This window comes from Struthio camelus, chromosome 3, assembly GCF_040807025.1.
Source record: "Struthio camelus isolate bStrCam1 chromosome 3, bStrCam1.hap1, whole genome shotgun sequence".
Lineage (NCBI taxonomy): Eukaryota > Metazoa > Chordata > Aves > Struthioniformes > Struthionidae > Struthio > Struthio camelus.
The window spans coordinates 75,138,497-75,164,853 of record NC_090944.1 but is presented as its reverse complement, the minus strand read 5'-3'; the positions used below and the strand labels follow the sequence as shown (position 1 = coordinate 75,164,853).

At 37.1% G+C, this 26,357-nt stretch overlaps 1 protein-coding gene across 14 annotated transcripts in view; it reads left to right on the top strand.

Moving 5' to 3' along the window:
* Positions 1 to 26,357, top strand: part of REPS1 (RALBP1 associated Eps domain containing 1) — a 72,762-nt gene that overhangs the window by 15,839 nt on the left and 30,566 nt on the right. For 12 of the 14 annotated variants that reach the window (XM_068938504.1, XM_068938491.1, XM_068938497.1 and 9 more), the window contains exons 2-7: positions 4,774 to 4,897; positions 9,232 to 9,428; positions 18,493 to 18,646; positions 25,160 to 25,287; positions 25,767 to 25,929; positions 26,240 to 26,303. In XM_068938504.1, coding sequence (XP_068794605.1) covers positions 4,774 to 4,897; positions 9,232 to 9,428; positions 18,493 to 18,646; positions 25,160 to 25,287; positions 25,767 to 25,929; positions 26,240 to 26,303 — 830 coding nt within the window. The remainder of the gene's footprint in view (positions 1 to 4,773; positions 4,898 to 9,231; positions 9,429 to 18,492; positions 18,647 to 25,159; positions 25,288 to 25,766; positions 25,930 to 26,239; positions 26,304 to 26,357) is intronic. The other 2 variants (XM_068938503.1, XM_068938496.1) reach the window with 1 other exon arrangement.

Sequence of the window (26,357 nt, the reverse complement as noted above, 5' to 3'; positions counted from 1 at the left end):
GAAGAGACTGGCTTCATCCTCTTTACTCCGTTCAGATACTCAAACACATTGATCAGTCTTGTCTCCTCCAGGTTGAACAGTCCCAGCTTCCTCAGCCTTTCCTCATAGGAGAGATGCTCCAGTCCCCTAATCATCTTAGGAGTGCTTCACTGGACTTGCTGCAGGAGCAACATGTCTCTTGTACTGGGGAGCCCAGAACTGGACACAGTACTCCAGGTGAGGCCTCCCCAGGGCTGAGTAGAGGGGCAGGATCGCCTGACCGGCTGGCAACACTCTTCCTCATGCAGCCCAGGATACCATTGGCTGCCTTGGCCACAAGGGCACATTGCTGGCTCATGCCTAACTTGTCCACCAGGACCCCCAGGTCGTTCTCTGCAGAGCTACTTTCCAGCACGTCAGCCCCCAGCCTGTGCTGGTGCCTGGGGTTATTCCTCCCCAGGTGCAGGACCCTGCACTTATCTTTAAACTTCAGGAGGTTCCTCTCTGCCCAGCTCTCCAGCCTGCTGAGGTCCTTCTGAATGGCAGCACAGCCCTCTGGTGTGTCAGCCACTCCCCTCAGTTTAGTATCATCAGCAAACTCGCTGAGAGTACACTCTTGTCTCTTCAGCCAGGTCATTGATGAGGAAGTTGAACAGTCCTGCACTCAATATTGACCCCTGGGGGATACCACTAGCTACAGGCCTCCAACTAGGCTCTCTGCCACTGATCACAGCCCTCTGAGCCCTGCCATTCCGTGAGTTCTCAATCCACATTGCTGTCCACTCATCCAACCCCCGCTTCCTGAGCTTGCTGATGAGGATGTGATGGGAGAGAGTGTCAAAAGCCTTGCTCAAGTCCAGGTAGACAACATCCACTGCTCTCCCCTCATCTACCTGGCCAGTCATTCCATCATAGAGGGCTATCAGGTTGGTTAAGCATAATTTCCCCTTTGTAAGCATGCATGCATGCTGACTATTCCTGATCACCTTCTTGTCCTCCATATGCATGGAGATGGCATCCAAGATGAGCTGTTCCATCAGCTTTCCAAGGATGGAGGTGAGGCTGACTGGCGTGTGGTTCCCTGGCTCCTCCTTCTTGCCCTTTTGGAAGGTGGAGTGATATTAGCTTTCTTCTAGTCCACAAGCACCTCTCCTGATTGCCATGACCTTTCAAAGGTGATGGAGAGTGGCTTAGCAGTGATGTCTGCCAGCTCCCTCAGCACTCGTGGGTGCATCCCATCAGGGCCCATGGACTTGTGGATGTCAAGTTTGCTTAAATGATCTCTAACCTGATCCTCCTATGAACCTATTGACCTGTACAAGTACATGGGACCAGATGGAATGCACCTGAGGGTGCTGAATGAGCTGGCTAATGTCACTGTGAGGTTGCTTTTTCTTATCTTTGACTGGCTGTGGAGATCAGGGGATGACCTCAGTGACTGGAAAAAGACATATTGCAGCCATTTTTAAAAAGGGGAAGAGGAATGATTCAGGGAACTATAGGCTGGTGACTCTTGTTTTGGTCTGGGAAAATTCTGGAGCAAGTCTACTTGGAAGCCATTTCTGGGCACCTGAAGGAGAAGGTAGAGATTAAGACTAGCGAGAATTAATTTACCAAGGGTGTGTGTCAACCAGATTCCCTTCTGTGATGGAATGACTAGAACTGTGGTTGAGGGGAGAAGAGCAGTAGATGTCATCTACCTTCACTTTAGCCAAGTATTTCAAAATAGTGTCCCACAGCATTCTTGTGTCTCATTTGGGATTATAGGCTAGGTGGAACTGCTAGATTGGTAAAGAGCTGGATAGATCATCAAACTCAGAGACTAACTTTGGACCTGTCCTTTTTAATGTCTTATGCGTTTAACATCTTGGAAGAGGTAGGAATGCACCCTCATCAAGTTTGCAGGCACCCAAAGTGAGAAGTGCAGTCAGTACGTGTTGAGTACACAGCTGCTGTTCAGAGAGACCTAGGCAGGCTGGAGGAATGGGCTGACAGGAGCCTGATGAAATTCCACAAAATAAAATGCAAAGACTTGCACCTGGGAGGGACTAACTGCCTGGAGCAGCATAGGCTAGGGGCTGACTGGCTGTGTAGCAGCTTTGCAAAAAAGGACCTGGAGGTCTTGGTGGACAGCTGGCTGAATGATGTGAGTCAACAGCATGCTGTGTCAGTGATGAAAGCTAACAGCATATTGGGCTATGTTTCTCACCAGTAGGTCAAGAGATGTGATTGCTCCCTTTAACCTGGTGCTCATTAGAATATGCTTGGATAACTGCAGCCAGTTTTGGGCTCCCCAGTATGAGAAGGATGTTGATAAACTGGAGCGAGTTCAGCAGAGGACCACCACAGTGTTAAGGGGCTGGAGTGCATGGCCTGTGAAGAGAGACTGAGGGAACTGAGCTCGTTTAGCCTGATGAAGAGAGGACTTTGGGAGATTATTGAGAAGATGGAGTCAAGCTCTTTACCAAGCTGTGTGGTAGGGAAAAAGAGGCCATGGTTATATATTTTAACAGGGAAGGTTCCAACTGCAGGAAGGGTGGTGGTGGTGGGGGGTGTCTATGAGGAAAACTAAGTATTGGAATAAGCTGCCAAGAGAGGTGACAGAATCTTTGTCCTTGGAGGTTTTCAAGACCTATCTGGTAAAAGGCCTGAGAAACCTAGACTGAACTAAGTGCTGGTCCTATTTTGATCAGGAGACTGATCTAGGCTTTGGACTAGATCACTTCCCAAGGTCGCTTCTGAACTCAATGAGCCTGTGATAACAAGGTCAGTCAAAGTTAGCAGACTTCTTGAACTCCTCTGATTTTGCTAAAACAGGACACCTATCCACTTCTGTTAGCATCGCTTTCCAGTAGCATGTTTGTCTAAAGGCAGTTTAGTTACCAGCCTGGTGCTGTACTTTCTGCTCTTAGGAAACTGAATGTGAGTTCATATGTAAAATGCTTAAGTTTCTACCAATCTTTCCTGGATTGTGATACCAGTTTCTACCATATTGTTGTCTACAACAGCAGTATGCCTAAAATTTTTCATAATAGGCTTTGGGTATATTACTAGGATTTTTGAAGCAGTGTTTTTCACCTGTTTTGAGGCAAATTCAGTGTATAGCACCTGAAGTGGTGTTTACTCATTTTAAACTTCAGCAGAAATCATGAGGAAGAACAGAATATGGAAAGAAAATTTGTAAGGTTGTTTATGTCCATACCGTTGGCAAACCCCCTATACATTCATATTCTTGCAGATTTTTTACTCCTGATGAGTCTGCTCTGATTCTTAGGAAATGACAAAGAGTATATGAACTACTTAAAGTATAAGGAGGATATATGAATTTCGGTTCTGTGTCACAGGCTACAAGCAAGGGAGAGAACACATCTCCAAGTAGAATTTTACTTTTTTAATTGACTTGATCTTGCAATACGAAGAAGTATCTAGTGTACTTTTAAACATCAGTTGTATTGTATGTGTAAAACATTGAAAATATGCAGTTTTATAAAAAAACAAGCTCATCTTTTGTGCTGTGTTGTTTTTCACATAGGAAGACTTCAAAGGAAAAAACAATAGTGGAATAAGTTGCTGACAGGAGTGTTTTACTGCTGACCTAGGCCATTGATATCAGCAGTATCCAGCCTTCTGGCCCTTAGCGTGATTAAAGAATAAAAATCTAAATTCAATTTGAAAACAATTAAAATTATTCTGTGTTGTCACAGCAAAGTAATAGCTTAGTTAGGAGTGTTCTGAGCAACTGCTAATCGCCTCCCTACCTTGCTGTAGTGACTCTGTCCTGTCTTGCATTCTTTTTTTTCCCCTAACTCATTGCATCTTAGAAAAAACACAGTGGAGATTTCAGTAGATTTTCTCAAAATTCATAACAAAGAAGGTTTTCTCTTTTCAGTTACACAGAACACTGAGAAAGAAAAGGGAATAAGCTGATAACATCACTGTTCTCGGTTACATTTTCCTTAAAGGAACCAGAGCATCTATGAGAACCTGAAGTTCTGTATTCTCTGTCAGTCCTGAAATGCATGCATATGTGTGGATACTTGTATATATTCTGAATGAATGCTTTATAAGTTTGTGTTACAAGTTGGAAGATAAGAGCTACAGGAGGCCTATGTCAGAGTAGGCTGCCAGCTACTGCTTTGCAGTTGTCTAGGATTTTTACTTTTTATAAGTTTTAACCTCTCTATCAAAATTCTTCAGGGAAAGAGCATTTCTCTGACCTCCTCAGTAACATGCTATTCCAATTTGGCTGAGATTCATTTGAAAATCCTCATCTTTATGTTTTTGGAGTACATCTGACATTAATAGAATGCTAAAAATGTTGAATACTCTTAAAGATCAGTTCCTTCCTTTTCTGTAGCTGTAACTGGAGAATCGAAGACATTATAGCTGCTAATGGACTAGTTCATAGAGACCTAGGATGTTTATTAGGTAGTTTCTTGTATAAGAGTTGGAAATAGAAACATGATCCCAACAGCTAGTCTCTTTTGTTCCATCTCGCATCGTATCTCTGTAGAACGTTTAAAGCCTAAGTGAAAGAAAAGATGGATAATTAGCAATAGAACTTAACTTAAGGCTTTCCTGCTTTTGCTGGTTATCAGGAATCCGATATTCTTTGACCCTTGTCCCTAATATTTAGAGATTGCACATGAAGTTGTTGTTGAAAGATTGTATAAAAAACCATGAGTATTTCCTGCAAGGCGTGCTGATGTTAAGTGTACTAAATTGCCTCTGTATAGCAGTTTGTATTTTAACTTTCTTTATAGAAGTAACTTTTTGTTTGTTGTTTTTTTGCAGATTATGGAGCTTTGTGGTGCAACAAGACTTGGCTATTTTGGGAGAAGTCAGTTTTACATTGCTTTGAAACTTGTTGCTGTGGCCCAATCTGGTCTCCCTCTAAGAGTGGAGAGTTTAAATACAGGTAAGTCAAGGGGGGATGTAATTGATTCACTAAGTAGGATTATTGTAGTTGGCTCAAAGATTCTGACAGAGCAAGGTTGTTAATTACTGGAGTCTTTTTTTATATATGTTGCTAACTTTAAAAAAAAATTAATAATAATTTTGGAGAGAAAATGAGGGTGTATGTTCTTCCCATGCTGTAAATGTGAGATGCCTTACTCTACTGAGAATGAGATGAGCAGTGTGCTCATCATGGAAGCAAATGCACAAATACGGCTGACTAGTGCAAGTACAAGTTCACTTTCTAGATTGCCACATGATAACTTGGTTTTTGTGCTATATCCCGTAAATAGAAGTACTAAATCTGAATTTGAAAGAGAAGAAAAATGCAACATTTTCAAGGTTTTTTAGTTACTGAATTTATTGAGCCTCGATCGCAACAAATGAGAGGTTATCTTTTCCAGAGCTACTACATTCCTTTGTTTTACACTGGGCTTAGGTATTACAGTTTTCTCCCTTCTTAGTCCACATAGGGAGATTAATGTCTTAAGATTAAGGTTTTCTAGTGAAAAACTGTATTTGCAAAAGCTTTTTGGTTTTTTTTTTGTTTTTGTTTTTTGGTAAGTGGCCTATTATCAGCCAAAATAGCTGTCATCCTACTTTTGAAAGTCCATGGTGGAGGTAGTGAAGTAGGAACAGGAGAAAGACTGGCTCTAGGAGAAGATTTCAGGACAGCCCAAAGAGCCTTGGTTCTAGGCTCTACTGTAGCCTACTGAGTTGTTGTTATATAAGTGGATCTGTGTCCAGGTTGCTCTGTGGAATGAAAAGAGATTTAGAAAGATGGAGGAATGAGTTTTAAGCCATTGCAGTCATTTGCAACAAAGTATGCAATTCTCAGCTTAGCGGTATCTCTGGAGCGCAGCTTTGCATCCGGATGACTTTTCTGACAGATTTTGTTTATGGAATATATGTTATGATAGAATCTAGATATGCTGGTAATTAAAAGAAAGGTTAGGAGATTAGACGTCCTTATGTCTAAAGGATGTAGGTTAAATTGTGTTGGTAAGAAAACTTCCTTAGAGCCAAAATCTGATGGGCCTGAAGTACTTGACAAAGCTATTAAAAGAGCAAGAAATCATCGTGTAAACCTTTAGTTATGTTTATGTTTACAGCTGTGCTTCTGCAAACAGTAGATATTGCTTTTGTGGTTTTTGTAGTTTTTTGGAAATGTGCATGGTTTGATGCAGCACTTTGCTAGTATTCAAGTGACTTTCTGCTCACAAGCCACCATATGATCATGAATTCTTTCCCTAGTTTTCCTGCTGAGTGTTCCCAAGAACTAACGCTTCAGTGAGTTGTAGTAGAAAGTTCTAGAATCTGATAGTTGGAAAAGGGACCTTCAGCTCTTCATATTGGATAGAACTGAAACTTGATATAACAGCAATTATGAGATTGTTCATCAAACATTCATTGAAGAAGGCAAGGACTAAAATCTGTGTAGGTAGCTGTATTCAGGTTTTTGTATGGTTAATTTTATTTTAATGTAAGACACCTTAAATGGGAGGAAACTTTCTAATTAAAAACACAAACAAACAAAAAAACACCTTGGCAGTACCTTCAGAAGAAATTTGAAGGAAGAAATTGAAATGAAAATACAAAATTAATTCCAAAATACAAAAAATGCTGTTGTAAAATTAGCAAAGAGCCACTGGAACTTGTGTAATAGAATACGTTTCCTTGATTCATGACAATGCTCAGAATACTTTAATGATTTCTAGACTTCTGGGAATAATTTTCTGTACTGATTCCAAACTTACCAAATACAAGTGTAATTGACAGAACATTTATTTCTGCCCTGACTGTTTTTAGGTTTGGTTGTCTGTTGCCTTGGTAGCAACAGGTAGTTCCAGTCCTATCACTGAAGTTCCTGCTCCTAGGATGATTCAAGTGCTGTTGTAGCAGCTGCTAAACAGCTAGAATATGGCAGGCTGAAGACAAAAATGATTCTGAGCTTGGGTTATCTTCCTTTATGAACTGGGGTTCAGCAGCCAGGTCAGCTGGGTTCTGCCCACAGTTCAAGAGATGTGTAAGAGGAACTGTGGTTGCCTTATGTTATTCACTCTTTTATCCTTAGATTTTTCTCTCCTAGTTTCTCCTTGTGTCTTTTGCTTTTTGGTTCCCTATGTTTTTCTTCAGTAGATGGGAAACTTTCTTTACATGAATAGCTGAATAGAGGCTACAGTCAAATTTTGGGTACTCAGTCCGTCCAACACAACTCTTACCAATTGCTTCTTAGTTAACTAAATGCTTTTTTGATTACTCAAAGGCAGTATACTAAAAATACTGACTTTAGTTATGATACTGCAAACCTCTAAATCTGTTGTTCCTTTGCTGTCCTAGAAAATTTTCTTTTCAGGAAGCTAAGAACTTAGACATTAACGAGCAAGTATGGAATACAGTGGGGATTTTTTTTGTTGCTGTTGGATTGTTTTTTTGTGTGTGTGGAAGAAAATGCTAACGAGATGGACATGAAAGTTACAGAGTTTTCTAATTAGTTTCAATTTAAGATGTTAATCCATTCATAGAGCTATCACAATTATAGTTGAAGAATTTCTGAATGGTAACAAATATCGCAGTGTTAAAAATGAATTTCTCTGCTTTTAGGGGGAGAAGACAGAGATGGGGAGAGGTTAAAATGGCATAGTTCAGTGTCTATGTAAAAAATTTATACAGTCCAGTAAAAGTAAATCCGTATTTATCCAGCCTTTTTTTTTTTTTTTTTTTTTTTTTTTAACGAGACAGTGAATAGAGTATTTTGTGTTTCTTGTGAGCCCTGAATATTTGCTGCTTTGGAAGATAAAGTGCTAAATGTCTCATACCAAAGCCTCATGTTGGAACAATCAGTTGCATGGGCTATACAGATTTTCCCCTGTGCTAATTGTCTGTTCTAGTGCTTGCATTATCCTCTGTTTTGCAAGCATAAGAATTTTCAGTTGTATGTAATGAACTTTTTCCTTTCTTTTTGTGACTGGTTCTAGATCACTGTTTAGTCACATGAATGACTATCCTAGTACAACATGGGGAACAATATGGATGTGGAAATGATCTAGGAATGAGGAAGGCATTGGGATTCCCACCTGATATGTAACTACAAACTTAGCAAGTAGACTGTATTGCATGCTTCTTCCATGTGATGAAAACAATTTGGCACATTGAATTAAGTTAGTGAGGGAGGCTTACATCAAGTTTTTTCTTACTGAAGTGTTGTTCTTCAATACAGGATACATAAAGTCTCTATAGTTGTTGAGTATTATGGATTCAAATGAGATTCTTCAAATGCAAATCAGTTTAATGTTCAATTTTTATGTAATAAACTGTATTCAGTTTAGTCTAATATTTTAGTAGTATTGATAGTACCACTGACCAATTTTTAATACCAAAATTAATAGATATACAGGAATCAACATGAGAAATTAAATTTCAGCCATGCTTTTAAATTTTTTTGTATTGGAAAAACAATTTACAAGCAAGCTGTACAGCAAACTTGCATTTTGTTTTCGCTACCAGTGGACCTGTGAGAGAGTTGTGGTCAGGATTCAGAAAAGCAGTGGATATCTTGCAGTAAGACATTAGAGATTTATATAATCTCTTTTTTTATATCAGACAACAGTGAATCAAGATGCATAAAGCTAAGGACCTCTTAGCTTTTTGTAGAAACTTTAAGTTTATACATGTTTGTTACAAAGTGACAGTTGATACTGTATGACTAATTTAGCTTCTCATGTAGAAAGGTGCATGCAGATGTGTTTAAGCAGTACTTGCAGTATTTGCAACAGGGTTAAATATCTGCCGTGAAAATAAACATGATACAAGTTCATTAGAAAAAAGTTGATGTTGATTATACTGCAATATTTTAATATTTCTTTTTACTGATGAACCGTTCTGTATGAAGACAGTAACACTCTAATTTTAGATATGTGCTAGAAATGGGAGATAATTTTTGAAAAATCACACTTCAGTAATTAAAATGTTGGTAAAACTAAGAAGAGCTGAATTCAGATTGTGTTTAAATGCAGTGGCAATCAGAGTTGTGGAGCAAAACTCTTGTTTTTATGGAGCTAGGTGAAGTCATCTCTTATATACCAAAACCAGAACTTGGGTAGCAGAATCATAAAATATGATGCAGAAAAGGAATTTGGGTTTTTTTGTTTTCTTTTTCCCCAACTGGTAGATACTGGCTTGACTGTAGCAGCAGTCTGTGTTTAATTGAGGCACATGTTAAATTTTAACCATGAAGTTAAATGCGTTTTTATTTTTAAGCATCATACTTATATGGCCTGCTCTATTTTTTAACAGTAAAGGACCTCCCTCTTCCCAGATTTGTTGTGTCAAAGAATGAACAAGAATCAAGACACACAGCCTTGTATTCTTCAGATGCTGATAACCCAGCTTCATATTCAGGTGTAATTCCTCCTCCACCTGGCAGGGTACAAGTCAAAAAAGGCTCTGTGAGCCATGATGCAGTTCAGCAACGTACTTCAACAGACCAACAGGTAAATTAGTTAAAAAGACTAAATGGGACTCTTAACTGCTACTTTGTTGCATGAGTATCAGTCTGGTAGTGTTTCTAAACTCTGTTGCTTTTGGTACAGTTTCTTCTCCTCCTCTTCCCCCCCCCGCCCCCCAAAAGAACCATCCCACACAGGTGTTGATATGTACAGGAAGACTGCTTATGCTTCTGAAACACTTGTGTGTGAGAGGTGTTTTTATATAATATTAAAATCTGTGTTTGAAGTATTGGTACTAATTGACAAAGAATTGAGACAAAGCAAAATAAATTTGTTAATGTGTAAGATATGATAGTAAGTATCAAGTTTTAATCATTATGATATTAATAGCTGGTTTATTAGATAGTTCATAGCAACTTCCTGGACTTCCAGACAGGGTTACTGAATGCCATGGAAGACTTGAGCGTCTAGTGTTTCAAAATGCTACCCTATGTTTAAATCTTTATTTAGGAAAAAATATCTCACAGTGACTCTTCTCTTCCTTCTATTTACATTTGATTGTTCAGCAATTTAATTAGGGAAGACGAGAACCAGAAATGAACAGAGAGACAGTAGTTTTCACATAGCTTTTCATTGTGCTCTAATAATAGGATAACTGAAAACTAATTCCTTTTGCTTACTGTTTTTTTCATTTTCGGCTTAAGGGATAGCTGAATGAATGAAAACTGAAAAGTCTTAGATCTCTGAATATACCTCCTTGTAACTCTTTGTTTAAAAGCTTTGTTGCTTATTCACCTAAGAGCTTTACACTTTCTTCCTATTAGGAAATCTCTATGCTGATGCTCCTATCAAAACGAGAATGCTAAGTGCAAATATTATTTTGCTGGGAGTATGTGGCTTTATGCAGCTGACTGTCCTATTTTCTTCCTCATGGTGTGTCCTTTCCTGAGCTGTTTTATAAGGAATCAAGAAACTTACAAACGTTCCTTAATGACTTTGGGAATGAAGGAACTTGCTGAAAAACATTTGTTTATCTCTCCAAGAATAGCCCAGACTGTGAAAAACATTTGTTTATCTCTCCAAGAATAGCCCAGAGTGATCCAGTATTGAAGAAAAAGCAAACTAGCAGATGCCATGCGTAATAAGTGTTTGGCAAGTAAGCACTTCTGCCTCTTCCTCCCTTCCAAAATGGGAAATGGGGACTGTAATGAAAGGAGGAGGACTGACAGGAGATCTGAAGATAATTTGTCATTATCTAGCTTTGGATAGATTTGCAAGTTCTGGCAAAAGAAGCCACAGATTCACACAGGCATATACACATCCAAATTTCATTCTGCCATCTTGGCTGATGCAAGCAGCCTGGCATTCCTCTTTCACAGAATTCTGTGTGGCTTTATCAAAATAAGGAAATTCTCTGTACGAGTCGTTTGTGTACAACTCTGGCCCAGAAATCAGTCTTGGAACAGATGTAACAGACGACACAACACTGAGTCCAGTAGTTTTCAGCTGTATTCGTGGTCTGGGACCTAGAACATCAGGGAAGTATTGTCTGGTTTTGCACCCTGTCGTAAAACTGTATTTTCTGTGGCTGATTCTTACATTTCTGACTGTGCAGTAGATTTCTTCCAAACAGTGAAGAGCAGCCTTGCCCCAGTCTAATATTTATTGGTTAGGATACCATATTGGAAATGAGCTGAGATTTTGAATCCACTTGGGCTGAGAAGGGGCTTGAACACAGGTTTCTCATTTACCAGGTGAGTACTACAATTAGGTTATTTTTCTGAAAGATGGATAGAGGTTTTCGCCATGTTTTTGGAGAAATCAGTGATTTAGTTGTCTACCTAGAGAATGTTGCTCAGGTTTCGAAGACCTAGAAAGATTTTCAGACTGTGAATCCCAGTTGCATGCCATCTTTTTCAGTGACAAAGTTGGAAAGGGCTGAAGTCCAAGAAGAGCAATTTACAGCACATGATTTTCCTGTATTTTTCTGAGGAATTTTAGGTGTCTAAGTTACGCTTGTAGATTTTGTTCTTAGAGCTAGCCACTTAGCTGTTAGATACTGCATTGGTAAGTCTGGCCCCCTCAGTGAGCTTCACTCAGAGGCAGTGGAGCATCAGGAACTAGCAATCAGGTTGTACCTCCAAAGAGTAGCTATAAATTAGGTTGTCTTTTAAAGCAAGCAGAAGCCAAATTGAGGAACATCTTTTTTCTACCTTGCTGTTTTTGTGATGACGTTTGTCATTTATAGTCGGTTTGTATTATGTAAATATAGCACTGGCCAGATGTTCATGTATTTTTTAATCTAGTTAGTGTGAATAGTAGATGAGTGAAGTCATGCCCAACTGTCATGGAGGCTGCAGAACCAATTTTAGAAGTTAAGCCAAATGATGAAAGGCACCTTTACTTGCTAGAGGCTAGGTTGGCTGCACAGTGGAGATAAAACACATAGTAGGGGAAAATAGTTTTTCTACTGACATAATGTCGTCTTCTTAAATAATATACGCGAAGCAAATGAGAACTGTGATATCTATATCATCAGTTTGGTTGGTGTAAGTATGTTTGCCATGGGCTGTATACCTTCATACCTTGATGACAGCAGCCATACTGCTAAAAATTTGTAGTTTAGACCAATTTTGAGAGTCTAGATTCTTTTGTGTTCTTGTGCTTTTAAAGAAATCCTTCTAGTATGATTAGAAGCTAACACTGTAGATACAGGTTTTTTTTGTTTGGTTGTTTTTTTTAAGGAATTTTGTGTTTAAGAAAAAAAAAAGATGCATGTTCTGAAAGCGGTTTCTTAGAAGACGCAGCACTATTAAGTTTAGGAAGTACTTTCTGTCTTTTGAAATTGTGGTTTAGGTGTGACTAAATGTTGTTAGCATCAGTCTACTAGATGTTGCGTTTGGATGTTTTGTGATTTGTTGTTAAAACCAGTGATCACATTTAAAGACAATGGAAAGAGTACTTGATTCAGATGTTGAGCCAGATACCTCTTTGGGATGCTTTTACTAGCCTGCTATGTTTCCCAAGGAATGGGGAAGTAGCTAGTTTGAATAGAATTTGCTGCTGTAACAGCCAATTCCTGCACGTATGGCAAATGTTCATAGGCTGACGTGTTGCTGTATCCAGGTGAAAATGAAAAGTAGGGCTGAAGGTATGTATTTTCCAATATGTGCATTAGCCATAGTACTTGCAATCCAAATTATATAGATTTATTGATATGTCTGTGCAGCCTTAGGATGAGACAACGCAAATCTGGCACCCCCTAGCAGTCAAAAATGGATCCTTTTAACATCTGTTTTAGTTAGGTTCTGTTTTGTAGAATGAAGAGGTAATTCCAGGTAAAATTTGTCTGGTATCAAAGAAGTTGTTTAGGAACGCAAAACTGGAAAAACCTCTTGTGTCTTTGAGTCTAACCCTCTATTATCGTAGGCAATTGTATTAGATAATAAGTTAAAAATCAGGTTCTCTCTTGAAATTGTGAACTTCTGTCATCGCTGGCTATGTTGGGAAAGCTATTCTAGAGCCTTATAATATTTTAATTCTCACCTAAATTTACTCAGGTTAGGTAATATCTATTCTTTTAATAATGTGGTCTTTTAGTATTTGCTGCAAATCACCCTAGTGTTTACTAGAAAACAATTGTATTCCCTCTTAGCCTCAATTTTCCTTGACTAAACAGTTCATGCTCTGTTTCCTCTCATGAACTAGTTCTTGGTAATCCTTGTAACCCTTTTCTGTCCTTCATCTAATTTGAATTTGTTCTTGTTGCAAATAACTGAACTAGAGTTATACCTCTGATTCCAACTGAGCTCTCACTAGTAGTATTGGTTTTTTTTGAAAGGTAATATGTCCCTCCTCCTACTTGATATATCTCATCTCATGTGCCTCAGCAGCTTTGAAAAGCATTTCTGTCATATTTGATGTATTGTGGTAGTCCAACAGTTGGCCTGTGCATCCACTCTGTTTTCTGTTTTCAGCCAGTTGGTTCTCATTATGCATTTTGGTATTAATTTCCGCTATGCAAGAAACTTTGATTTTTGTGTTTTGAGATTTGATCTTGTTACCATTATTTATGTCCTTGAGGTAAAGCAGTCCTTCTGTATTAATGATACCTCCTTACATATGTTGTTTAAAATTAATCTGCACGCTCCTATTTAGTGTGCCAGAGCTACCTAAAGTATGAAATAAGGTCATTCCCCCCAGCCAGTCTTTCAGGAGCATTATGAGAAACTTCCCTTCAGTCCCATACTCCCCCTTTTCATACAGTCCAGCTTTGTTCCTCTGCAGCCAGTTTCTTTTGCTCCTTAGATTCTTGTATTAATCTCCACATTGTTGGATTTATCTTGTGGGGCACCACACTGAAGTTCACTGAAATTCAGGTTAAATGTAGTGCAGTTCCTTTGTCTAAAAAACTATGAAAATAGTATCAGCCAGCTTAAGTAAACTTAACTGTGCTGTGGCTTATCCCTTTTCCATTTATTTCTGTATTTTTAATTATTCTTTTCTTCAAAGTTTAATCTAAAACCTTTCATACTGTTGAGATCACACCAGCAGGCTTGCAATTAGGTGAAACATCCACCTCCTGTCTAAAAATACATACTGCTGCATGTAGAGAAGCCCAACAATTGTTGGACCGTTTTGCTCTTCAGTATGAATGATAGTTAATTACAAAAAACATGGGTTCTGCAGTACGATTGTCATCTCTAGCATAATCTTTCTTCATGATGGATCTGTTCCCTGACTCTTATGCAGGCTGTGTGGTATCAGGACCTGGATCACAACACCCTTAGAGCTACTCTTCGGATACCATGTCTGGCTTCATTGTCTCTGGAATTCTCCTTAGGAGGTTTTCTTCTGGCCTGACGTGTGAGATCCAGGAAAAGGTTTATAAACTCATTTGACTCATGTATGCTTGCAATTCCCTTCTGAGAATGAGGTCACCCCAGAGTTGCTTCAGCACACTATTGCATTACCTTTCTCCAGTTTGTTTGACTTACCTTCACTAAGGGTTTCCTTTTAGAGCCATCTGTAATACCACCTTTTTATAATTAACATGATATTTTTAGTAACTGCTTGTCAATCTAGTAAAGTCAAAGTTCTGAGTCCTTCATAGTGTCTTGGTTTAGTAATTCCACCCTAACAGAAATTTTACAATTTTTTTTATAACTTAGGTTAGATTGATTTCTTTAAAAGTATTTTTAATCAAAATCTGTTGCTTGATTTTTATATACTATAGCTATATCTTTTTTTTTATTATTAGTTTTTGAGGGATATGTTCTCAGCAGTGTGGCTTAACATGAAAATATGTTGATGTGCATTTAACATTGATATGATTTAGGAAGATGTGATAGCTAATCAAGTAACTATATTAGTATGCTTTTATTTAGATCTTATTTTTCCCCCCTTATGTTATTGCAGAACACAATGTCTTGATAGTAATTATAACTTTCTGGTTTTTCATTTGTTTTTTATTAAGCTTTATTTGGATGGAAATTAGAATCTAATGTTTTAAATGTGTCAGTAGAATTGCACTGAAAGTACTAAAATAGTTTATCAAATTAAGTTGTTATTAGTTGCTGATTTAATAAATAACATATTAACTGTAGTTAATTTTGTGCCAGGTCTATGGTCAATTATCAAACAAATGCAGATAGTTACTAAAATTGTCGAAGCTCCCAAAGAAATTAGGTAGGTAACTTCTGTTGAAATCCGTGGAATTCAAAATTGATGAGTTAATCATTGACCTGAGCTGGCAAAACTGCCTTTAAATCTGTAGTAGTTGTTAACTATTAGGAATTTCAAGAGCACTTAGGTTAGGTACCTTAATACTGTCAGAAAATCTGATCCCAGATACTTTAGGCTTTCAAAACAATTCTTTTTATTAATAAATTAGAAGAAAATGAACATTCCTACTTTCTCAACTGCTAAATACAATCTCAGTTTAGAGAGAGGAGGTGCTAATGAATCTACTGCCTCTTTGCTAAGATTGACAGCAAATGCAAAATTAAAGCAGAAATTGTTCTACAGCAAACTATTTTTTTTTAAGGGATTAGTATGTTAAAGTGTGAACTTCTTATCCACTGCAAAGGCAGGTACCTAGCTGATGTTACCCTTTTTTAAAAGGATGAATTAACCAAACATTTTGTATAGAATTCCTACTCATTATATTTTTCGATGACTGCATTTGAGTCTGAGTCAAAGTTGCTACAGTCTTGCCTCCTTCTCAGCCTTTTCTGGTCTGATCTTCCTTTCTTTGCACTTGCATTGACCTGTTAGTATTTTGGCAAAGCCATTTAATTTTTTTCTCACTCTTTCCATTTTAGTTTTGCGAAAGCTCTTCTGAGCTTCTCATAAGCTCAAATCAATGCATGCTGATATGAGAGAAAGAGTGAGATTGCATAGGGGAAGATGGTGCCACAATAATATCATCTTAAATTTGTTTAAACTATTTTTGGAATATTTGTCTCATAATGAAGGTAAAGCTGAAGATGTGACCTATGCCTCTTCCAGAAACTTTCTGATACCAGAATTAGTTGCATGGGTGTTTTTGCTATTATAATTATGGGGTATGTAAGTAGAAGATTAATTGTGGGATGTCTGTAAAAGTGTTCAGAATTCTGATCTAACACTGACTGGAACGTTGAAAACCAGTTAAATATTTATAATGCTGCCTGTGCTTCTCATTTTCTGACTTTCTCTCTCTCTAAACACTTTCTTTAAAGTAAATGTTTAGAAAAATTGAGGTTGAGGATCCTATTAACTTTTTATGCCTCTAGGTGAACAGAGGGCAAAATGTCAGAGGCTTACTGAATAGTGACATTTGTCAGCTTGCCTACAGCAAAGCTGCTTCGTGAAGGCCATGTGTCATGGTTTGAATGTTTATATCCAGTTACTAGAAATAGTGAGTAGTCTTTTCTAGGTAGATTGTCATACATTTATCTGCTTCAGGGTTTCTTTGTGTCCCTCTAGACCATCTGATTCATCAGAATAAGAGCACTGGAGTAAACAAACAATGGCTGTGTCCCAGCATAGCAGTCCCTAGGTTTGTTCTTGGTGTTTTGCCTAAAAATTCAATCATCCTTCATATCTTGTCTGAAAAAAGAAGACATGAAAAAGAAAGAGGAAACTTTTCATGTAGATTTCAGTTATGCATCATCTTGGCTCTCTTAGTACCTGTTGCACTATGCTCTAAGTGGGCTTAACTCCTCAACCTCAGTTCTAGCTCCCAGGCTACAAGTGATATTTTGGATACGCTGACTTCTTTCCTTTGTTTCCCCATATGCCTGTAAGGGTAAGAACGTACTATTATCTAAAATAATTTTCTTGTCAAATAAGATGCTGAGAAGCGTCTTCCTGAAGCAAATCTGAGATGAGTGGGCAACTGCAACAAAAAAATCCTGAACTAGAAGTACTGTAGAAAATGTGACTTTGACTATACAATCATCTGATCCTTGAATCAAATGTTTGAGTTAATTAGTACTGCTGCAGGCCACTTTTTAACACTTTGCAAATATGCACAGGCATCATTTAGGTGCTTTGAATACAAAGTTCAAAATGCTGTGGTCTTGGAACTTATTTAAAAGATAATTGATACTGAACTCTGACTTAGTGGTCAGAGACTTTGGAAAATATCTCAGTTGCAGAATCAACCAGGCTGTCCCTGTACCCAAAGAAATATGAAAATCAGAGGAAAAAATAGTGAGACACCTTTCACATCAACACATTAGAAACTAATCAGTCATCATGGCCCTAAAGCTTTTGTAGTAGGATGAATATGGTTTTAGTATGTACCTTTCTTGGAAGAATGGTGGTTTATGACACTTTCTTACTGAATTTCAGACTTTACAGATATAATATTGGTAAAAGACATCATGACCTTTGAATATTTGGCAAAGTTAACAAGTTCAGTATTGGAAATCTAGCTAAATGGAAACCTACGGTCAGCTTGGCTGTTGGTGCTTGATAGCATGTTAAGAGTTGACAGGGAGCTACCTCCTAGATGTTTATGCTCTTTCAAGTCAGAGAAACTTACTTGGATAGCTCTCTTTGAAGTTCATTCAAGTTTCAGGACACACATTCAAGTGTGTTAAATTTTTGAAAATGTATTTACAGAGTTAATTTCTGTGCCTTGTGGGTGAAATAAAGAGGAAAGTAAAGATTATACATTTTTCGTGTGCCTTTTCAGTCAATAGAGAACCAAACAAGCAGAATTTTTTTTTTGTCTAGTACTGAAATAATTTTGAGATTCTTTTTTTTAATTTTGTTATTACTTTTTGGGAAAATTGGGGCTCAAGCTTTGCCTTCTTGATGCACTTGTTTTCACTGATATAGTGGTGTTTAAACTGAGACATCTGGCAAACGGGGAGTTTTTCATCATGTTTTCCTCTGAAATTGAATAAACTGGTAATCTAAATGTCTAAGTACTGATTTCAGGTAGAAATTGTACATAAGATTCTCTCTTTCCCTGCTTGTTCAGGGAGAATATAGAAGAATGTGAGATAAAACAAAAAGACCGTGAACCTTAAAATTATTACAGAACTACTTTGTAAGTTGTACAGCAGCAAAATATATTCTAGGAGTCATTCTTTGAAAAAAATCACCTCTCAATGTCAGTTTGAAGAAAAGTTCTGTTGCCTGCCTACTGACTTTAAAGACATTTAATTCTGATTTGTTTTTTTTAATGAAAATAACTGTGATTGTATATCACTTGATGAAAGTTAAGTATGATAAAGAGATTGTACAGTAAGTAAACTTTTTCTTTGAGACCTGGGTTCAAATGTAGCTTTTATCACAAGTGAAAGTGAGTCTTGTAATCTTTCTAGTTTCCTTTATAGCAAAGCCATTTAACTCAACATCACTGTTGTCTTAAGAATGCTAAGCTCAAGAACATATTAGATGAAGTTTTTTGAAGTGAATGCATTCAGTGTCAATCATATTGTACCTGACTCCTCCTGTTCCCTCACTTTGATAATTACTAAACTTTTCCCTCTCAAAAAGAAAAAAAAATTAACCATAATGAATGGTTGTTCCTAGAAATAACAGTTTCAGATAGGCTTTTATGTATTTAGTTATACAGCACAAAACTTAAAAGGTTCCTTTGTTTTATTAGGAGTCCACATCTCCAGTTGTTTCACCACAGCAATCCCCACCAACCTCTCCACATACATGGAGGAAGCACAACCGCCATCCCAGCGGAGGAAATAATGAACGACCTCTTGCTGGACCTGGGCCTTTTTGGGCTCCATTTAGTGAAGCACAACCAGGTATAAATGTCTTCTGTTATGCTTCAGCTGTAACCCAAAGTTGTGGAACTCTTTAAATAAATAAATACAATAAAAAAATAGTTTAGGGCAATTTATCTCCATCTTTTTCAAACCTGGAAACTTTGTTGCAGATTCAAATGTCCACTTTCATGTCAGCAATGTGGAATCTGTGGTCCTGTGTATGGCGGATCCATTTCTTAGTGTGGTATGGGAAATGCTAGGAGTTTGGAGGGAGGGAGAGTATGAAAGTTTCCCAGTGGAAAGTTACAATATAAAATTGACATGCTGTTGAAATTGTGCAGGAGTCTGCCAGCGTTCCCAAGAACATGGGGAGGTCAAGGGAAAGAGAAGGATAATATATTGTTTGCTTTAATTATGTTTCTGGTAGATTAGATGAATTGTCAGAATGACTAATTTTCTTAGCTTTTTTTTTTTTTTCCTTTCTGTCTGTCTTTAAGTTTATATAAGCATAACTGAAGCCATGGTATCTCAAATATGTCAAGGTGGAATCATAACTTGTTTTTCAGTATATGGCTTTTCATGCTCTATTAATTGCTCTTCATTTAGCATGAAGATCATCACTGTTGTTTTATCTCTGTGCTCAAATTGAAAAAAGCTTTCCACCATAATATCTCGTATTTCTACAAGCTGTTTTCTTTTCTGGTATCTGCTAACCTTATTAAATTTGGGAGCAGCTGAGCAATTTAATTCAGCTTCCATTTTTTGATGATACTGCTAAATAATATGTTGCATTTTGTAGTTTCAAATTGAATTGTGATTTGTTTATTTCAGTCTTGATATTTCCAAATCAGTTCATTATCTTTCAGTATATTTGATTTTGTAGTTAAAACCATCGATGGAGGACCACGTGTTCTGTTGTTAGAATTGGTTGAATTATCAATTCTTAAGGAAATAGAACTGGTTTGGGTGGTCAATTAGACATGAAATAGGTTGTATGGAAGGGTTTATGTCTGTTTCTTGAATATTATTTGCTAGTGAGTGCTAGTCAATTTAGTGTTAAAAATATTATTAGTCTGTTCATTGTATATATACATAGTTGTAGCACTTTAGTACAGGCGTTTAAACATACTGTTAATGATTTTTCAGCTTTTAGTCTCTGGAACTTTTTTGCATATTTATTGGGAATTGCATTTCTTGCAGGCTGAAATACAAGTTTGTCTAGTAGCTGCATTCTGATTTGTGAAGTTCTTCTAACTAATGAAGTCAAGGTTTAAAAGAAAGCGTGGAAACTACTCCTAATGATTGAACCGCTCCACAATGTTTTTTTCTAAAAATAAAGTTGTAATGCCCTGTTAATATTGCAATGCTTTCCCTATGATGTTTAGCAGATATATTTTTCAGAAGTCTGAAAAGCTTTCTGAATTAGCTCAACTTAGTCAATTTTGTATTCCACACTGAAATACATTCTTAGCGTGTTTAAAATAATTTGGACATGCTATTATAGAATTGCCTGTTCTGTCAGTGCTAATGTTGTAAGAATGGATTTTCTCATCATACTAGCTTAACAAAGACTGTCATCCTGATTTACTGTAGGTGATGCTTTTTCCCCATGAATTATTCCTTTGAATTCTAGCTGAATTTTAGACAGCTCCTCATGCTTTTTTCCCTTTCTCTTGAGGGTGTTTTTTTAAGGAGCATATTCTGTAGAAAAATGGAGTAGTTCTGATTTTTAGGTAGAATCAGGTAGGCTGTGGGTTACTTTTTATTAAAATTAGGAGTGCAAGCTTATCTTGATTCTGAGGCAAGGTATGCTGTCAATCAGTCTTGAGAAATCAGATAATTTGCAAGTATGTGACATTATTTTCTTAGAATTTAGGGCAGGACTGTTCCATTTCACTTGTGATCCAAGAAAAACAAGAACCCAGGTCTCTCTGATTGTATAACAGTAGGTGAAAATTAGGTTTGAGAGTAATGGTGAGGTGGTCAGCTGAAAGCATGGAAGCTCAAATGTGAAAATATTTCTGATTGGTCTAATAACACATAGTATATTGTCTTTAACAAGAAAAGCAGCAATCAAATCATAAATCGGTTTTGTTTAAAAATATATATTTACAAAGCTTCTGACTTGTACACAGTAAGGAGACTCCAGTGTGTTGTCATGCTTCCACTGTGAGTAAAACTAAATGATGCTTTTGGTATTGAAGTGACCCCATTAAAAATATATATATATTTTTAATATATATATTTGTGTGTGTGTGTGTGATTTTTTTCTTTAAATAATGGCTCAATGACTTTTTAAAAAAAATCTTACACCTCATTTTGTACCAGAAGTCTAAATTGCAACTTCTAGCTGAAGTCCTCAATTTCTTGAGGAAGCAAACCTGTTCTTGACAGGGCAGAACTCGGATTTTAGATTTTTTCCCTCACCTTTTTGTCCAGTATTTCGATTAGGATCATGAAGTATCTCTAATACTTCATAAGAAGCTGGAATCTGAGGCATTGCCATGAGTTCAGTTTGCTTATACATAACTGACCTAATAGATGAAGCCAAAGTTTGTTATCATCTTGTGTTTGAGTCTTTTTGTAAAGAAGGTACCGAAGGGGCATGTGTATTTTACTTTAATATCAGGAATGAAAAGTTTGGTGACAATCATTTATCACCTGCGTGAAATGGAAGTTTACTTAGGTCTAATCCTTAAATGTCAGTTAATTTCATTAAAACCTGAGTCTCTCAAGTCTTCCATATGTTTGATTTATTAAGAATATATTCTTAACATAAAGCTATTATTTAAAAATCGTGTTGTATCTCAGTTCTGGTTTCCATCTCTGATCTTTCTTGAACATTTCTTCTAGATCAGTCTTCAGAGAACAATAAAGGGGAAGACTGAACTTTTTATATTATAAGGCAACTATATATCTCAGATGAGAACCTGCTATTCCTGTAGTTATATAGGAGAGAGAAAAAATTTGCATGCTTTTCCCTTTTCAGCTCACTTTACGGTCCAACTTCAGCAACTAGAAGGATGCTGCCTGTTGCAAACTTAGGAAGAACAACCCCTTCCTCATCCCCAATCTCAAATGATAGTTGAGTAGCGTGTCGGAATAGGGGGTAAAAATTACTTTTAAGTTTGCTTATCTCGACAGAGGAAAAAGAGCAGAATTTTTATGTTGGTGATATCCAAATACTAGTTTCAGGCTAGTCGAGAAATATGAGGTCTTCTGTTCAGACACAGAACCTCAACCAGCTTTCTTTGCCATTACAAGACAGCTCTATTTTGATGTCCAAATATGTATGAGCATCTGCAGCCCCATACCACACTGATTTATTTTCCTCCTTAAGAGTAATTTTACTGCAGTTCATGAAATCAGGAACTAAAAAGGTTCATGGAAGATATCTACTGTGGTTAGCAGTTCACTCGCATCTTTACAGTCCTAAAATACTATGCTTGCAGGGTACTGAATGGTGCTTTGTCTCCTAGTTACTATTTCAGTAACTATTGATAGTTGACCTTCATTTTTACAGATTAAGGATTGTTTTTACTTAGATGTGCTTATTCAAGGAGGGAAGAGCTCTACAACATTTTGTCTCATTTCCAGAATTGCGCTCCCTCTAGTTATGCTTCATCACAAATCAGTCATGAGGAAAGCTGATGCTCATTTAAAAAGTTATTTGAAAATTTAGTTTCAATGAGTAAAATCCACACTTGCACAGTGTACAGAAAAGTACAGACTACTCGGATGTTATCTGGATAGACCATTTCTTGTATTTCTTTGCAGCTTAAAGGGCAACTTCCCTCTCACAGGAACTGAGAGCCATTCTCCACAAGTACTCAGTGTGTTGGTAAGATGTGTAAGCTACAGGAGAAGGATATATAGCAGTCACAGGAATTCAGGTTATGTCTTCATACTAAACAGTGCATTAGACTTCTCCAGTTAGTTCAAATCTGACATCTGATAATCAGTCTCAAGCCTACTGTCCATTTAAAATGCGGTTAATGCTTTCAGCTTCCTTTCTACTACCTCAGTATTCTCAGTCTGGTTTTGTAGTTGACAAGGAGAAACTGAGAGGTGACAATCTCTAAATCAAATGTCAAATATATGTTGTTTTGATGCTCTGAGAGTTGAGTATCAGCTAGTGGCAATGGATTGAGTATGTCTACAGCTACCTGTCTGCAGTTAATCATGAAGTAACTTTTCTTCAACTTTCCCATCCTATGCCCTAATAGTTGCGTCACAGAGTAAATAACCAGAGCAGTAAAGCAGGAGTATTCTTGTTGAGATGGTTTGAACAGGAGACAAGAAAACCATTCTTGCAATACTTGCAAAGTACTCAGAAGGTATAACCATTTGCTGCTGCTGTTGGCTTCCCCATTGCTGTCACAGTACTGTTTTGAAGGAGGTGCTGTGCTAAGAGGTGTACAAATTAAACTGCACTAAAACAAGCTGTCGGAAGAAATAAAGGCAGAGGTAAATGTATATAGGCTTAGTGGTGGTAACCTCAGTGACTGAGGGACAGAGAAGGAGAAAACCATTGCATCGCATCATAAGTGGAGTGCAGCTTCTCCATAGGAGAGATAGGAAGGACTTGCATCGATGTTATTGTCTGTCAACCTAGTGAGACAAAGTGGAGAGAAACTCTGAGCTTTTTCACATGTTTCTTTTTAAAGTTTTAGACTTAGACTAGCTATTGAGGAAGAACTTGAAGAATTATGAAACTCATTGTCTTTATTCTCAGCAGTTTTGGATAAAGCCACCAGAAGCTCCAGATCACATCAGGAGCTTCTACAAGTGGAAGGCAGATTATGGAACAAAAGGAGTATTAAATGGGGGTTTCTTATCCACAGTTTGTTATCCTAATAAAAGCAAGCTTAAAATAATGTTGATGTTACTCTGGTATCTTGACAAAATTCAGAAATAACGTAACCTCTCAATTTTGTATATTCAACTTACCTAAAAGATTTTTCAAGATGTTCTGTCTCCTACCAGAAATCTAAGCATATCTCATTTTTATTCCACTTTAAGGTTAAATTCACTGTACACAGATCAGGCTACTGTATGTAGCAAAAGAAAATAGACGAATCCTCTTGTTGCTTTCTCCTGGGGAAGAAAGTCAGTTAGGAGTTTAAAGAATAATTGCCACCTGCCAAATGTTAAATAGTAACTCTGTATACGAACAATATTAAGGGTTACTTTAGGTGTTAGTCACCAGTGTGCCTCACTGATTTTTAGGCTTTTGTTGACTACAGATTGGGTACCGGAAGTGTCATCAGTCTCCAAGTTCCTGAAAACGTTGATGATTGTCAGCTCCATAGAGAATACATTACCTGGACTAAATTGCGTGGACTTCAGGGCTATGTTTTTAGTCAGCAACTTGGCAATAAATTCCTGGGGTGTGTTGCTTGAATTTGGATCCGAGTGGAAGGATTGAGGTTATAACGTTGATGCCTTATTCCTTGTTTGTGGGTTGTGTTGAATGTTTAGGAAAAGTCACAGAAAGTTGACCTACTTGTAAGCAAGTCTGCTTCTACCTGAGAAAGAAATTACTAAGTTTTGCTTTCTGAGAATAGTTAAACAGATCTCAAGACAAAGCAAGTCGTTGTACAAGAAGAATAAAAGATTCAGCGTAACAACTGCTCTTTAGGGTTCAGGAGCTCAACGTTTCTTTTACGAGTCAGGAAGTAAACTCGAGTCCTCTGATTCTTCTAGAAATATTCCAGATAGTTTGTTTTACCGCTGGTTTGACTCAAGTTTTTAATTTGTAATTGTAACTTAAGGGAGTTTAGAGTCGTCTGTACAGCGAACAGTGGGTGAGCAAATGTTTCTATAGTTGTTGCATCATTATTATTTTAATATTAAGTTTTTGAACATCAGCAGTGTTTCAGAAGAAGCTATAACAAGGCTCTGGCTGAATCTCAACTATTGTATTCTAGATACTTAATACATTACAGCTGTCGGTCCTGTATATGGATGTCTTGTACTATTTATTGACTGTTTTTAAGCAGTTGAGTAAGTTGATCTAGAAATTATTTGGGAAAAAAATGTAATCTATGCCAAGAGAACTGATTCTTAAGATGACTTTCCAAGACTGAGCTCTTTGAATGACAAATCAAAACCTTTTTAAAAAAAAAAAAGTTAAAAACAATAAAGCTGCATGCTAATATCAAATACCACTTTAAAATAACTGCTTGTCCACACAAGTTATTCATTTAAATTAAGTGAAAGCGTGGAGTATTGATTAGCTCATTCAAAACCATTATATATGTAAAACCCAGTTTTAGTTTTACAAATGTTGCAATAAGCTTATTACTTACTTTCTTTTTAGTGCAGATTTAAGTTGACCAAATATAAACATGTATATGAGTGAGTGGCTGGGAGGTGAACTTTGTCACTTAAGTGCAATTGGATTTCTGTTTCACAATTCTACAAGTATAGAAGAAGGTTTATACTCTCAGGCTCATAGAGGAGCTTGTCTCCTGTGACTGCTTTTCCTACCCAGAGATTTCAGTTTTCTAAGGCTGTATTTTGAAAAGGAATTATTTCTTCTACTTTCAGGCTCATCTACTACTAGTGATCCCGTATGGTCTGGCCATTCACCACCACCTCATCAAGAAAATTGGGTCAGTTTTGCAGATACCCCACCAACCAGTGCTCTTTTAACCATGCATCCTGCTTCTGTCCAGGTGTGACACTTTATTGGTATTTGATTTGCTTCATTCAGGTTGATGTTGCAATTCTTTTTTTTTTTTTAATATATTTTTTTTTCACTGCAGTTGCTTACTATGGAACTGAGCTGTAGTCCATTTGGTGCTATTTACCAAACATATTTCGTTCATTGAGTTGACTTCATTTGGAATGATCAGAAAGTTACTGATTTAAAAATGTCAACAACCGTGACTTTAAAATATGTGTGCTTAGCTTTTTTCTTTTTTGCATATGCTCCATACTTTTGTTTTTGCTTACATAATTGCAGTCATTCCTACCCATTTATATCAGTGTGCAAAAATATCCTGTCATCCTGTAGATGCAATCTGCTGATAGTTTCCTGCAGTTTTTAAACTACTGTGAGATTTAACTCTGCTTTGCTTTTTGAAGGCAAGAAGTTTATAATTCATAGGAGCATTCTGGGTAGATGATACTGAGGAAAAATATTTCATTTCAGGACCAGACAACAGTACGAACTGTAGCATCAGCTACAACAGCAAATGAGATTCGTAGGCAATCAAGTAGTTATGATGATCCCTGGAAAATAACTGATGAACAAAGGCAGTATTATGTTAATCAATTTAAAACCATTCAACCTGATCTAAATGGATTTATACCAGGTAAGTTCTTTTCTAAAAATACAATTATGGGTGCAGCCATTTTGTTACAAAGACAGTATTGTGTACGTAGGGTTATATACTATTTTGAAGAAAGTTCTACGTTTTACTGATACCACTCTGGTAAACTTCAGTGTAATTCCAGAAGGGACTTGCAGTTTGACTTTTCTTCATTTAACCATTGTAATTAGTGCTGTTCCCCCTGCCCCCCAAAGCTTTGTTAAGTAGCCTACCTCCTTTACCATAATTTTCTAAGTCTTCTAATGATTTAAACTGCATTTAAATATTAAGTATGATTTTTATGATCTTTCAGGATCTGCAGCTAAAGAATTTTTCACTAAGTCAAAACTACCTATTCTTGAGCTTTCTCATATTTGGTGAGTGTGTTATATCTTTATTTGGATAATTATTTTGAAGGATGACAGCTGTCT